This window comes from Gobio gobio (assembly GCF_949357685.1).
Source record: "Gobio gobio genome assembly, chromosome: 8".
NCBI classification, from domain to species: domain Eukaryota; kingdom Metazoa; phylum Chordata; class Actinopteri; order Cypriniformes; family Gobionidae; genus Gobio; species Gobio gobio.
In genome coordinates, this window is record NC_137114.1 from 17,162,900 (window position 1) to 17,177,464 (window position 14,565).

Below are 14,565 nucleotides of genomic sequence, written 5' to 3' on the forward strand. Positions count from 1 at the left end.
TTTATCTGTCTGTCTGTCTTTCTATCTGTCTGTCTGTATTTCTATCTATCTTTATCTGTCTGTCTGTCTGTCTTTCTGTATTTCTATCTATCTTTATCTGTCGGTCTATCTGTCTGTCTGTCTGTCTGTCTGTCTGTCTGTCTGTCTGTCTGTCTGTCTGTCTGTCTGTCTGTCTCTCTGTCTATCTGTCTGTCTGTCTATCTGTCTGTCTGTCTGTCTGTCTGTCTATCTATCATCTGTGGACCTCCTTTCAAAAGGAATAATTAACCTTTTTATACTGTGTTTATTTGGGACTTTATTTGAAGCACATAAAGCTTATTTTGTCACACACTAACCTACTCTCTGTCATTATAATAAGCTTTAACACACGAGAGCATTGACAATAGCATGAAAGTGACTGCTGATTTGTTAAACTGTCTGCATGTGCATGCACAGTGTATAGTAAAAACCTCTCCTGCCATCTCGTGGCTAAACATGGGAACATCAACGGCAGGCCCATTGTTTACCTTCAGAGCCGCATTAAATCATGTCAGAACCGGTTGACTGTTTAACTTACATCGGTACACAATAAATTAAAATATGAGCGTCTATAAATTACAATTACTGGTATAAAATGAAATCCTTATCAGTAATCGCAAACATCTGTGATTGACCCATTCTTGTCAGCGCTGAGAAAAAAAAAAGCGGGTGTCACGTGACAACGTCAAACTGAAAATTAAAATTGCAAATGGACAGTTTAATAAAAATAGGAAAATTATTATTTCGCAAAATTATAATTGTTAATCGAGCGTGTCTAGTTAAACAATACTGTGAGATGTTTTTTATTACGTTAATAATTATTTTAGTAATACCCAGTTTCTTGTGTAATTGTGCTTTATGTTTTTGTATATTTATTTTATTTATATTTATTCATTTATCTAATACATATATGTATAGTATTGCATCTGGTGTTATAGGGAAGTGGTGTCCAAAAAGGGAAGACAAATGAAAAATCAGTGCAGTCTCCAGGTCAACAGTGTCATCGCGACGTCATGTAACGTTAACAATACGGAAGTGAAACCATCGATTCTAGTCTGTGGTTTACCTGTCCTGTACTTGCTCCACGTCCACTATCCTGTCCGAAAGAGAGAAACAAATAAATCTATTAAGCAAATGCAGAAATAAGTGTAGCAATTCAAGTGTCTGGTGTTTTGTTAGCATAAAGCTCGAGCAGGTGTATAACAGCTGTATAATTATGCATGTGATATTGCTTTAAAAGGAAGAAGAAGAAGAAGAAGAACAGCTGTAAGCATTTATTGTGTGTCTGAAATTGCTATTATGGATCAGTACTCAGTGGTGAAAGTCATTGGCGAAGGATCTTTTGGTCGAGCTCTCTTGGTCCATCCAATAAACGGAGAGAAACTAAATTATGTTATGAAGGAAATACGTCTGCCAAAGGTAATGAAATCTCTAAATAAAATCTGTATCTAGTACTGCTCATATGTATGAAACATGTATGAAAGAGTGTCTGTGCTGTATTGTGCTGATGTTATACTGATCTCATGCATTTATTATAGGCTGAATCTGGGATGAGGAACAGCAGAAGAGAAGCTGTGCTCCTGTCCAGAATGAAGCACACAAACATCGTGGCATTCAAAGACTCTTTTGAAGGTTTGTAATGGGTGTTTTATATACGGTAAATGACTCAAGCTTCCCAAGAAACCACACAGACTCTCTTTCTCTCTCTCAGATGATGGTCATCTATACATTGTGATGGAGTTCTGCAGCGGTGGAGATCTTCTTCAAAGGATACGGCAGCAAAAAGATGTTCTGTTCTCCGAGGACGTGGTATGACCCTTCTCAGATTAATTCTTTAAATTAGTCAGGTTTATATAACACAAGAATTTGTCTGGTCATATTTCATATGGTTCATTAGTTGAACTAAGCGTGAATTAAGAATGAACAATACTTCTACACCATTTCCAATTATGAAAATCAAATGTTGTATTTGTTAACATTAGTTAATGCACTGTGAACTAACATGAACAACATAGTTATACAGTTACAGGTATATACCCCCCCCCCCCCCCCCCCCTTTTTGTAATAGGTATTTACATGAACTTGATAGTAGGTTTGGAATAATTAATAATAATTAGGAACTGTGCTTTTTTGTCTGTGTTTACTGTTGTTATCTCTCTGTTGTAGATCCTGAAGTGGTTTGCACAGATGTGTCTAGGCACCAAACACATTCACGACAAGAGAGTACTTCACAGGGATTTAAAGTCAAAGGTGCATGTCACTTTGTGACTTTTTTCTTATTGTAAAAGTTTCATTTATTATGTATTTTACAAAACAAAATTGAGTACAAAGGAAGGAAGCCCAAAGTGTACTATTTGTATAGTATTTCTTGTACATTAAGTGAACTATTCTGCCCTGCAAAGGCAAAACTCAGTACTGTAACTACCCCAACCACATCAATATTTGAGGGAGAGATTCAGGAGGAAATTGTGATCATCATATTGTTTTCATTAGATCATTTTGACCAAAACTTGGGTGGGGGGAATGGGGTCAATGACATGACACTACTTTTTGGTCTGGATCTATTATTTTATTAAAAAATACATAAATTATATTCATACATACAATAGCTTGAGTTTGTCTTCTACGATGAGCATGTTTTTACTTTCTGAGTAAAAATTCATTCTTTATCTTAGGGCATAAAGTAAAAAATGTCAGGGTGATTCAACGTATATAAGTGTGAACCGTGCATCACACACACACACACACACACACACACACACACACACACACACACACACACACACACACACACACACACACACACACACACACACACACACACACACACACACCAAGTACGTTGCAGACTGCATGATCAAAACTTCTGCGATTGTATTTTTCCTTCAAATATCAAGTCAAGAGAGTGAACAATGCACATCAAGAAAGGAATGTTATTTCACTTTCAAATATCAAGTCAAGAGAGTGAACAATGCACATCAAGAAAGGAATGTTATTTCACTATTTAAGATACATTACGTTACGTTTTGGTAGCCCGTCTGGAAAACACATAGCCCTGGGATGTTGGGCTTTGCGAGCCCTGGCCCATACATGTCCGACTCTGATCCAGATTGACAATGAACCAACAACACCCCAAATAAAGGATTCTCCAGCCTTTGACAGCGTGATAATGTTCAGTTAGACACGTACACATAATGAATAGATATCAAACGATCTGTAACAATGCAATACTATCACATATAAAAAACATGTTTTACTCACATTAGTGTTGCTTCATTCGTTCATGTAATCTCATCCTGTCTGCAAATGCAGTCTCTTGTTTACAAACGAATCCATGGTTAAATGAAGGAACAAACACAAAGTCTTCCCCGCGTGAGCTGGATATTCATTAAAAATAAAGTTCATCCATACATTCATAATACTGGAATCCGAATGAAGCTTATGCGGTATGTTTAGAAATTCGATGTGGTTTAGCTCTATGTAGGCCTGTCATGTTAGTGGCACGAGTCAGTGGGTGGGGCTACAGAATCAGGCGTTGTTCTTCTTCTGTTGAAGCGGTGCTTCACTACACTCAGACGTTATAGCCGGGCACATTCTGAGATTGAGCGTTTGCTGGGCATGGTGTCAATAAAAGCTTTTCTTTGACTAACAAGGATGTTTTCAGCTCTGAAACTTATTTCAGAGGATATTCTTATATTACCTTTTATATATCAAAAGATCAAGGGAAAATTGATTTCTCAATTCAGGACCCCTTTAAAAAAGTAATCTGATTACGTAACTTGTGTTACTGGTAATGCATTACACCAGACACTGATTATAACTTTTTAAAATATTGCTGCACTGCTAATTAATATTCTGGAAAAAAAATTATTATCCGCCAAATCAAAGTCATGTGGTGCAACCAATAGCAGAAACTTCAAGGTTTTGGATCAATTTTCTCTCAATCTGAACATCTACAAGTTCTGAGACCTGGTTTTAGTTACAGTACTGTGTTTGTCTTTTGTAGGCCAGTGTTTTCAGATCAAAATGACAGTCTAATGAATGGAAAGTTGTCATATAAGTAGAAGAATCATTAGTGCATTAATGGATGTTTTTATTACATGCATGAAAGTCAATGCTAGTTTCTTTCTCGTTTCCATTGCAGAACATTTTCTTGACAGACAGTGGAACTGTGAAGGTTGGGGATTTTGGTTCAGCTTGTACTCTTAACAGGTATACAGCCACATGTTTGTCATTTGTTTACAATTCAGTACATTACGGTCATGTGAGTGACAGCTTTTGATACGCACTGATTTTATATGTATTTCTACAGTGCTAAAGCATACGCTCAGACCTATGTGGGTACTCCATATTATGTGTCTCCAGAGATATGGGACAACAAACCATACAATAATAAAAGGTACAACTTTCCTGATAATAATTCCCTCAGTTTGAAACTACATTTGGACTAATATGTACATATATTACAGTGACGTCTGGTCTCTTGGCTGTGTCTTGTATGAACTCTGCACCCTCCAACATCCGGTATTTTCCTCTTGACATTCTCAAATGGTCTAGTTGCAATGACTTTATACATCAGACAGTGTAAAGAGTTGCACTTCTATAGCTGTGTGTTTTAGATTATTAAGGAGCCTGCCCTAACATTCCCATGTATTCTTTTACTGTCAACCGTCCCTTCATCAGTTTCAGGCTCGTAGCTGGAAGAGTCTGATCTTGAAGGTGTGTCGAGGGACGTACACACCTTTACCCAGTCACTTCCCCTATGAGCTGCACTACCTCATCAAACACATGTTCAAGACCAACCCCAAAGACAGACCCTCCGTACACACAATCCTCAGCTCTCACCGCGCGTCCCGACTGCTGCAGAAACACCTGACGCCAGAGGTACTGCACCGCACGCTTCATGGACATTATTTGGAAAACACATCCATATTTTATGGAGCGAGTCAGGAAGAAATCCTGATTGTCATTGTAACAATATTACAACCAATTTCTGTGTGGCTCAATCCAGTCAGCAGCTTATAAAAACAGAATGAGAGCAAAAATGTTTGATGTATGTGTCAATCAAGAAAGAAACCTGATGTGATCATTAAAGTGTATAAGTTGATAGACAATCCAAGTCAATAAAATAATTCTGGTATGTGATTTTCAGTGAGATTATATATTCATCATTTTCATTAGATGATCATTTTGACTGAAACTTGAAAAAACTGTATTGAGGGTCAATGACATGATGCTCAATTTTGTCCGAATGTATTGTTAAAAAAATACATAAAAGGTGAGGGGAAAAAAGTAATGCAAAATGAATATAATACATTACTCTCCAGAGAAAGTAACTAAGTAATGCAATGTTACCTTTTTAGGGAGTAACACAATATTGTAACGCATTACTTTTAAAAGTAACTTTCCCCAACACCGGTGGAGAAGTAATTATTTCAAAATAATTACCCACTCAGAAAGTATGCGATTTTCAAATGCAGCCTAAGTCTCTTAAAATATCAGATAAATTGACCTTTAACCTTGTGCAAGACATGATTAGTTCAGGTAAAATGTAATGTCTTTGGTGCGGCTCCCCAAAAACCTGAAGATATTTAAGGATTGAATCATTCCGTTTTGACTCAACCAGAGGTCCCATGCTAAAAGTTTTGATTTCGATAATTTTTTTTCTGGTGAAAGAAATACATAAATTAATATGGAAGAGGAGTTGGGCCAAGCAATAATAAAAAATAAAACCATCTCGAGATTAAAGTCATTATAATGCAAGATTAAACTCGTTAAATTTCAAGAAAAAAAGTCAAAATACAATGTTGAGAATAAAATCATTACATTTCAAGAATTAAGTCATATAAATACATAAATGAATACGACTTTTTTCCCTCTAAATTAATTTTTTTTTCTCGAAACTCAACAACTTTTTTCTCAAAATTTTATAAGTTTAATCTCGCATTATAATGACTTAAATCTCTATTTGTTTTATTATTGCTCGGGTCAAAATGACTTCAGAAAGATTGCAGCATCATTATTTTATTTTTGCACAGAGATAGGCAGGTCTATTAGAGAAATCTGTTTACTTTAGCAATCTTTGTTGCTTTATATGCCAACAGTGACCGTTCAAAAATGGGAAAAAGCACTTCTTGTGTTTTTTGTCCCAACTTTCCGTGCCTGTAACTCAAGGGCTGTGTTCGAAATCGCCCCCATACCCTTAAATAGGGCACTATTTGCGTGAACATCCATTTGTAGTGGTGTTCGAAACAATAGTGGACGTTTTTGAGTGCACTCATTCAATCCCACCATGCACCGCAATAACGAGTGTACATTAGATGTACACGCTGGAGAATATGCTTGTTCGATGCCCGATCGGCGTATGACAGCAAAGTCCCGCGAGAGCATTTCGAGAGCAAACGAGAAACAACTCCTTATGCTTTTGAATCGTTCTCTCACTCAACCAGACGGTGTGCTCTCAACGCACTGTGAGAGCCGCGCCCTGAATGAATGAACTTACTGCTGTCCGATTCGCCCTATGTACCCTCATTCTCCATTACTCCACTACTCCAAAAACGAGCCAACAAGCTTAAAGTTAACCCTATAACTCTTTACTTGTGTGGCACTGAACTTACTTGGAAAGGGGAATAATAAAGTAATAATCATTTAATTAAAAAAATAACAATAATATGTATAGTATAATATATATATATATGGGTCATTCCACGAAATCGGTGCCTTTTGTGTCCCTAAGAAATAATCAGACATAGAATTATTATAACAAAACATAAATTTGTGATTTAAAAACATAATAATACTCTGTATTGTTTCCTCAATATTACATTAAATTAAAGTCAATTAAATATTATTTTTAGTAATTAAAATTGGTTCTTAGATGATAAGGGTAAGGTTTTTGCCATGTCCCTCGATATGATTGTTCTTTTTCAGCAGGACTTTTAATTTGCAAACTGAAGGCAAAATTATTCTAAAATCACATTTGCATATAGCTATAAGTATATTCTTATTGTTAAGCAGTGTTTGGGCATAAGTATACTTTTTTTTTTTAACATATAAATCATTTTATCGTTGTCCCTTGATTCCATGTCATTCCTGTTACCCTCACCAAAAACCCCTTTAAAATAATTGTACATTCCAGTGACATCACTTCCAGGAAGTTACATCATCTCTCATCATTATTCCAACAGTTAAAACACAAGTCATTTTCTCTCTCTCTTTTATAATGTTCTATTTTTGATGATTTATGAGGGTTGACTGAGGTGGGGACATCATGCAATGTCAAACCTGTTACCATTTTTAAAGTATAAATTAAAATTATTATTTATTTAACATAATGAAATCAATATCTACAAGTAATATCGCTTCAAAGTTTACACCATGTGCTTTTGTGGTTTTGACTGTTAGCTAGCAGTTAGCAAATTAGCTTGAATTTGTCAAACCTGTTACCGTCAGCCCTGTTACTTTTCTAGTAACAGGTTGTGACATGTGGGTAACAGGGATGACATGCAATGTGTCACCTAAGCCACACTGTTTTTAAAGTTTATCTGTGTAAAATGCAAACATTTTTAAATGTCATCCTGCGTGTATTATTGAGCTAATGCCTATATTATTCAGAGTCGGTGGTATATGAGGATCAGTTACATTTTTAGTTAGAATTGTTGGTATTAGTATTATTGGTAATTAAAGTATTAACTGTTTAAATAGTTTTAACATTTGTGTGATTTAAATTTTATTTTATATTTGCACTTTAATGCACTTTTTCAGATGATAGTTGTATGCCATTAAGTGCAGCAGAAAAACAAATGATATTTGAAGAATGTTTGTAACCAAGCAGATCTCGCCCTCCATTGACTACCATAGTATTTTTTTCCTAAGTAAGTAAGTAAGTAAACTTTATTTATATAGCACCTATCACAGATAAAAATCACAAAGTGCTTTACAGAGAATATACAATTTAACAAACAAAACAAACCCAAATAAAACAGAAGCCCAAAATTAACTAAAAGCTTGTCTGAATAAAAGTGTCTTCAGCTGCTTTTTAAAAGAATCAACAGATTCTGCCACACGCAACGCGGGGGGGAGAGCGTTCCATAATTTAGGGGCAATTGCCTGAAAGGACCGGTCTCCCCATGTCTTAAGACGGGTTTTTGGGACACTCAGGAAATTTCGACCTGAGGAACGAAGAGTACGAGAGGAAGTGTACGGTGCCAGCAGGTCTGTGATATATTGGGGTGTCTGACCATGTAGTGCTCTAAAAGTTAAAACTAAAATTTTATAATCAATTCTGGATTTAACAGGCAGCCAATGTAATGTAAATAAAATTGGAGTAATGTGTGTCCTTCTATTGGTTCCTGTTAAAAGCCTGGCAGCAGCGTGTTGCACCGTCTGAAGACGACTCAGAGAAGATTTGTTAAAGCAAGTAAAAAGAGAATTACAGTAATCTAGACGTGATGAAATAAAGGCATGAATTATCAACTCCATAGTAGCTTTGGGCAACAAAGTCCTCAGTTTAGAGATATTTCTCAAATGATAGTAACAGTTTCTGACCAACTGTCTAGAATGACCATCCAGAGACATTGATTGGTCGAACCGAACACCAAGGTTTCTAAGGCTCAACTGAACGGTTGAGTCCAAGGAACCGAGATGCAGTTTTATTAGAGGTATTTTTTTGTCTGGAGCAATGATTAAGGTTTCCGTCTTTTTTGCATTTAGTTGTAAGTAATTATTATTTAACCAGATCTTAATGCAAGACATGCATTCCAGCAATTCAGTTAACTTACCTAATTCTGACTCTTTAAATGAGCAGTACAACTGAATGTCGTCGGCATAAAAGTGATAGGATACATTTTTAAAATTTCGAATAATTTCTCCCAGAGGGCTAATGTATATTAAAAACAAAATAGGACCTAAAACCGAGCCCTGAGGAACTCCACATAACAGTGGGGTCATTTCTGAAAGAATGTTATTAGCAAACACACAAAAAGATCTGTCACTCAAATAAGAGGAGAACCAATTTAAAACCGACCCTGAAAACCCCATATCATTTTGTAGCCGATTTATCAACACTTTATGGTCGATTGTATCAAATGCAGATGATAAATCAAGTAAAATCAACACAGTGTAATTTCCAGAGTCTGCAGCCATCAAAATGTCACTTGATACTTTTAAAAGTGCAGTCTCGGTTTATGAAAAGATCCTACTATGGTAGTCAATGGTAGTCAACATTTTAGATATCTTTGAAATGTAATGTGCTTCACTAATACAACTATGCCAAGTAAGTGCAAAAAATATAATGCAATTTAAAAAGTTTACAATATTATGTAAACAAATTTGTGCAGTGTATGCTGAAGAATGTGTGTCCTGTCATCCCTGTTACTCTGGTCAGTCCTGTTACCTTGATGTCAATCCTGTTACCGTCATTAATTTCATAAAAAATATTAAAATTATATTTGAAATGGCCTTCCCAGTTTTTCCATTGTAAACCTATCAACATTGTATTTTGAACAAAGCCCTTCTTTTAATATCTCTCTTGTAAAAATATATATTTTTCTTAATTGGCATGTGATCATCCTCTAAAATTAGTAAATTCTTGGTCATCTGAATGACAAATATAAGATTGAAAAAAATTATCCAAAATTTGAAACATCTTCCGAACCGCACTGGTCCAGCCCAATATCATGCATACAGGTATAAATGATCCTTTTTAAGATGATTATTATATTGTTTGATTAAGGTTACATGCTAGTTTCCGTAGCAGAGTTCAGGATAAATCTTTTCATTATTACTGGACTATATATTCATATTCATATATCAGTGGACTAATGTAGGGAATAGTGAATGAGGGTATAGGGGGCGATTTCGGAAACAGCCAAGTAGTATTAATTATATTTTAATATCCTTTCAGATTCTGGTTTTTAACAAACTTTTCTTTTGCTATCTTCATTGTAAAGGCCCAGTATGATTCAATCCCAGAGATGTGGAGATCCTAATGTGGCTCCATGAGTAAATTGTGCTTTTTCCCATTTTTGAACTGTCCCTGTTTACTCAGTAAATATACCTCTGTGACGTTTAATATTTTGGCTTTCTTCTTCATGTATGTATTTCTTTCACCAGAATTTTTTTTTCGACAATGACCCAATTCTTAAATATCATCAGGTTTTTGGGGAACTGCACCAGACACACCACATTTTACCTGAACTAACCATGTCTTGTCAAAAAAGTTCAAATGATCTGATATTTTAAGAGACTTCATTTTAAAGACATTTTTACCCCCCTGTAATTTGGCTCCAAATTGTAATTTTAAACCTCCTCTACAAAATATCGAATTACTCAGTAAAAATACAGTTATTACATTTAATATTTTCGCTTTCACTATTTATGTTTGTCTTTCTTCAGAAAAATGACAGAAATCAAAAACATAAGCCGGGGAAGTTTCCGAAATTTGGTTGATTTGTCATGGAATGACCCAATTAATAATGCAAATAATAATGCACTTTTGCAATAATTGCAAAAAATATATTTAAACATTTTTGGAAATGATGATTAAGATGTTTACTCAAACGTGCATGTATTTAAGGTGTATGGAAAATATGTTATTGCTTCATTTGATGGTTAGACCGCATGCCATCAGAAAATTTTTTGAAAATGGCTTTTCAAAAATATATATTAAACACGTGGTTGAACTCAAGCTTTTTCTTTCTTTATCATGATACTCTTATTTGTCAATGACCCTTAAATTACTTAGATGATAATGACAGCAGCTCTTAATTCATCTCTGATTTCTGCTGTGCAGAAAAAGGAACTGGCGCAAGAACGAACACGCCATTGGAGAAAAGAGGAAGGAGAGAAAGTGGCCATGTTCTTAGGCCAGAGGAGTTTATTGACCACATCTACCACTGAAGGTACACTTGCTTCAAGTTGATATTCCTAATTTTAGTTCAAACCTGTAGTGAATCAACCTAACTTATTCATTTGTGACCAGGACCTTTGCAAGTCGGACAGTCCCATATGGAAAACAACAGCAGTGATGACCCAGCTTCTCGTAAGAGGTGGGCAGTCGGATCGTGTAATACAGTGTTGGGGGTCCTGGGAAATGCTGACATCATTTCCACGGGTAGCATGGAAACTGCAGAACGGCCTGACCTCATTTCAGGTACAGCTACACAGATATGTACTATGGCATTACAGTGTTCTTGTTCATGTACCATGGTAGTTTTTTGAAATCCTTGGAGTGCCATGTGACTATGGTAGTCATTTAGCAGCATGGTTTTACCATTTGATTCCATCACTGCACCACCACTGTCTGTTTTGAATATATGGATAAGCAAAATGAATATATTTAGCAGTTTTTTTCCCCTTCAAAACATAAGCAAAATCTCTATAATTGATAAAATGGCTGTCAAGGGTATGTGAATAGTGTCAGTTCTTGTATTCTCTGACTGTGTTACAGAGGCCGAGAGTGTGGAGAGCCAGCAGAGACGGGTGAGGAAACAATGGGACAAAGATCCTCCGGAGAGACTCCTGAGTGTTCTGGAGAAAGCTCAGCTCTGCTATGGCTTTGAGACGTACACTATACACAGAGACGGTCAGTCTGCTCACATGACATACATCAGTTTATGACATTAATAACAGCGGAGTGAACAGCTGACTAAAGGCCCCGATATACTTCAAGCAATTTAGAAGTCAAAATCAGGCCTAAACGAAGTTCGAAACAGCAACAGCAAACATTCCTGAACAGTTCACTCCGGCTGGTAAACACACCTTTGAACTACCTTTGGTCCATGGCAATGATGTAACGTGCAGGTGTGGCTCTGAGGCTCTGCCTTCTTTGACATGAAAGTCATCTCTTGGTTGATTTCTTTTCGGTCTATCGAGGTCAGAAGTCCGCAAGTACAAAACATGAACACACTAGAGGGCTGTTTTATAGTAGAATGTGAAAGTGATGTGATGTGTAACCAAGTATGTCTGAGTTTGTGCTCTGCATTTCACCCATCCACGTGCAAACACACAGCAGTGAGTATTGAACACACCATGAGCACTAGGGCTGTCACTAAGGATAATTTTGGTAATCAAGTGAGCGGTCGTTTATTTTGATGAGTTTTTTGTGGTAATAAAAATAGACCTAGGCAAGACCTAAGCCTTATAATACATATATAATATAAATGAGGCAATAATGTTTGATTCAAATAAAGTATCAAAAGCAAGGAATCATATGATTTCATAGAACAACACTGTTAAAATACAAAATAGAAAACAGTTGTGTTCATATTTTTGTGGAAACCGTGATACAGTTTATTTCAGGATTCTCAAAAAGAACAGCATCTATTTAAATTAAAATAGATTTGTTTTGTAACATTGCAAAATTTTCTACTGTATTTTTATCCATTTAAATGTCAAAAAAATCTTACTGACCCTAACATTGTGGTCGGTAGTTTACCCTTTAAAAAAAAGCAAATTTTATCATTTTTCATTCCTGTCTGACATTTTAATAACTGTCTTTTTAATAACCCCCCTTTAATAATCATTTTAATAACCCCCCTTTTTGAGAATACACATGAAAATTATTGCTGAAGTGAAATCAATTCAAAATATGAAAGTATTTCATATAAAATATATATTTTACAAAACATTTTTTACTCTAAAATTACTATAAAATCAAAGCCATATGTCTAACCAAGTTTTGTTCCAAATTTGAAGTTGATATCACAAAAACTGAAGTCCCCATGATATTTTGTTTAGGCGCTATACCAAAAATAGCCATCGGGTGTCATTCAAATTCCATTGATTGTTTTTTGTATGCATTTTCCTGTAAATTTCTGTCCAAATGTCACTTCCATCACAAAACAGTCACCAAATATGGACCCTTGAGACTCAAGACCTTTCCGACAATATGTGTTTTGTCAAGATTGGAAAAGATTTTATTTTTATTTTAAATAATTGTTGTGATCTGAAACATGACACCGCCTACTAGGGGAGGAGCCCGCTAGCATAATTTAGAGTAGCGTTTCCATGGTAACACAATGTCCGATTTCAAAAACGGTTTTCACAGGATGAATTTTGAGTTTGTAAGCTTACAAATGATACCTAGTTTATGATAATTACCTGTGGGACGGTGACAGTTAAGGGGTTCATTTTCAGCCTAAGGTCCCATTCTACTACTCTCTGTAGGTGTTTGATATTGTAGATAAATATTATCTTTTGACATATAATGTCAGGGATGACTAAAGTTCATTGAGTTTACATGCATGCAATGTGGTCAGAAAATGCCTTCCTACACTGTCTCTGTGAAATCCCAAAATGTTTTCCGTGAGTCATTTTCATGGTGACCTAAATCTGAAGAGTGATTATGCCACTGATAACAACTACAGCAGAGCAACGTGGAGTGGAGAGAAAAAGTGTCACCGCATTAGAGACAAAATATCAAAGCAAGCAACATTCATTTGAAAGAAAAGTGCTGTAGCCCAAACTCGCTTTTCAAACAACATAATAAATATATATATAAGTTTTACTATTTCTAGTTTTATTTATCTGTCTATGTAAGCCGGAAATGTACTCTCATGCTGTATTCTTTAAAATAAAAGTGTAACATAGTGCCTGTGCATAATGGGATTATTTTCTCAGCAGGCTCTTTAAGCCCAGAGCCTGGAGACATGGTGGACGGCCCTGAGGAGACGATCACAGACTTCAGTCGACTGGAGCCGCGCTCAGATGATGAAGACACGTGAGTTTCTCTCTCTCAGTGCTGTGTCTCATATTTCCACCCGCCCCATTATTTACCTCACATTACTCTCCTGACCGCAGGGATTTTGAAGAGGAGTGTCCGCATGACTGGATAGACGAACTAGAGAAGATGGTGGATGAACGATAGCAACTCAAGTGTGTAAATGTATTGTGTAAATATGTTTTGTTTTATTTCGATTTTGAATATCAGTAAAGTGATTTCTAATTCTAAAAGCCTGTTGTAGTTTATTCTTAAGACATTCTTAAGACAATAAGACCCTTCATGCGTGATCAAACGTGTCGAGTGCTGTTTTTATGACACAATAGGACTCATTTGTTACATGTAACAATGAAGGTGACCATGGTAACACATTTTTGTTTAATAACAGAAATCAATCATTGTCTTGATTGTCTTGTTTAACCCGGATTAGTTACTAAATACTAAATAAACAATAAAGAAAAGCACATGAATCTCACCTGTCAGGAACATGTATGTGTGTGTGTGTACAGTATACACCGATCAGACATAACATTATGACGTGTGAAGTGAATAACACTGGTTATCTCTTCATCACGGCATCTGTTAGTGTGTGGGATATATTAGGCAGCAAGTGAACATTTTGTCCTCAAAGTTGATGTGTTAGAAGCAGGAAAAATGGGCAAGCGTAAGGATTTGAGCGAGTTTGACAAGGGCCAAATTGTGATGGCTAGACGACTGGGTCAGAACATCTCCAAAACTGCAGCTCTTGTGGGGTGTTCCCGGTCTGCAGTGGTCAGTCTCTATCAAAAGTGCTCCAAGGAAGGAACAGTGGAGAACCGGCCACAGAG

General features: G+C 36.1%; 1 protein-coding gene across 2 annotated transcripts; it reads left to right on the forward strand.

The window, feature by feature from the left end:
• The first annotated feature begins 954 nt into the window (after nucleotides 1–954).
• nek3 (NIMA related kinase 3) lies at nucleotides 955–14,213 on the forward strand. Of its 2 annotated transcripts, none has more exons than XM_079823813.1 (13): nucleotides 955–1,437; nucleotides 1,557–1,650; nucleotides 1,730–1,827; nucleotides 2,185–2,268; nucleotides 4,163–4,230; nucleotides 4,331–4,417; nucleotides 4,488–4,542; nucleotides 4,702–4,902; nucleotides 10,811–10,919; nucleotides 11,000–11,170; nucleotides 11,468–11,602; nucleotides 13,639–13,738; nucleotides 13,819–14,180. In XM_079823813.1, exons 1-13 carry the CDS (start codon nucleotides 1,318–1,320, stop codon nucleotides 13,883–13,885), a joined length of 1,389 nt encoding a protein of 462 aa, XP_079679939.1. In that variant the 5' UTR covers nucleotides 955–1,317; the 3' UTR covers nucleotides 13,886–14,180. The 2 variants fall into 2 exon arrangements, with proteins under 2 accessions (XP_079679939.1, XP_079679940.1); XM_079823814.1 differs by having other exon boundaries at nucleotides 1,026–1,437; nucleotides 13,642–13,738; nucleotides 13,819–14,213.
• Nucleotides 14,214–14,565: the final 352 nt, after the last annotated feature.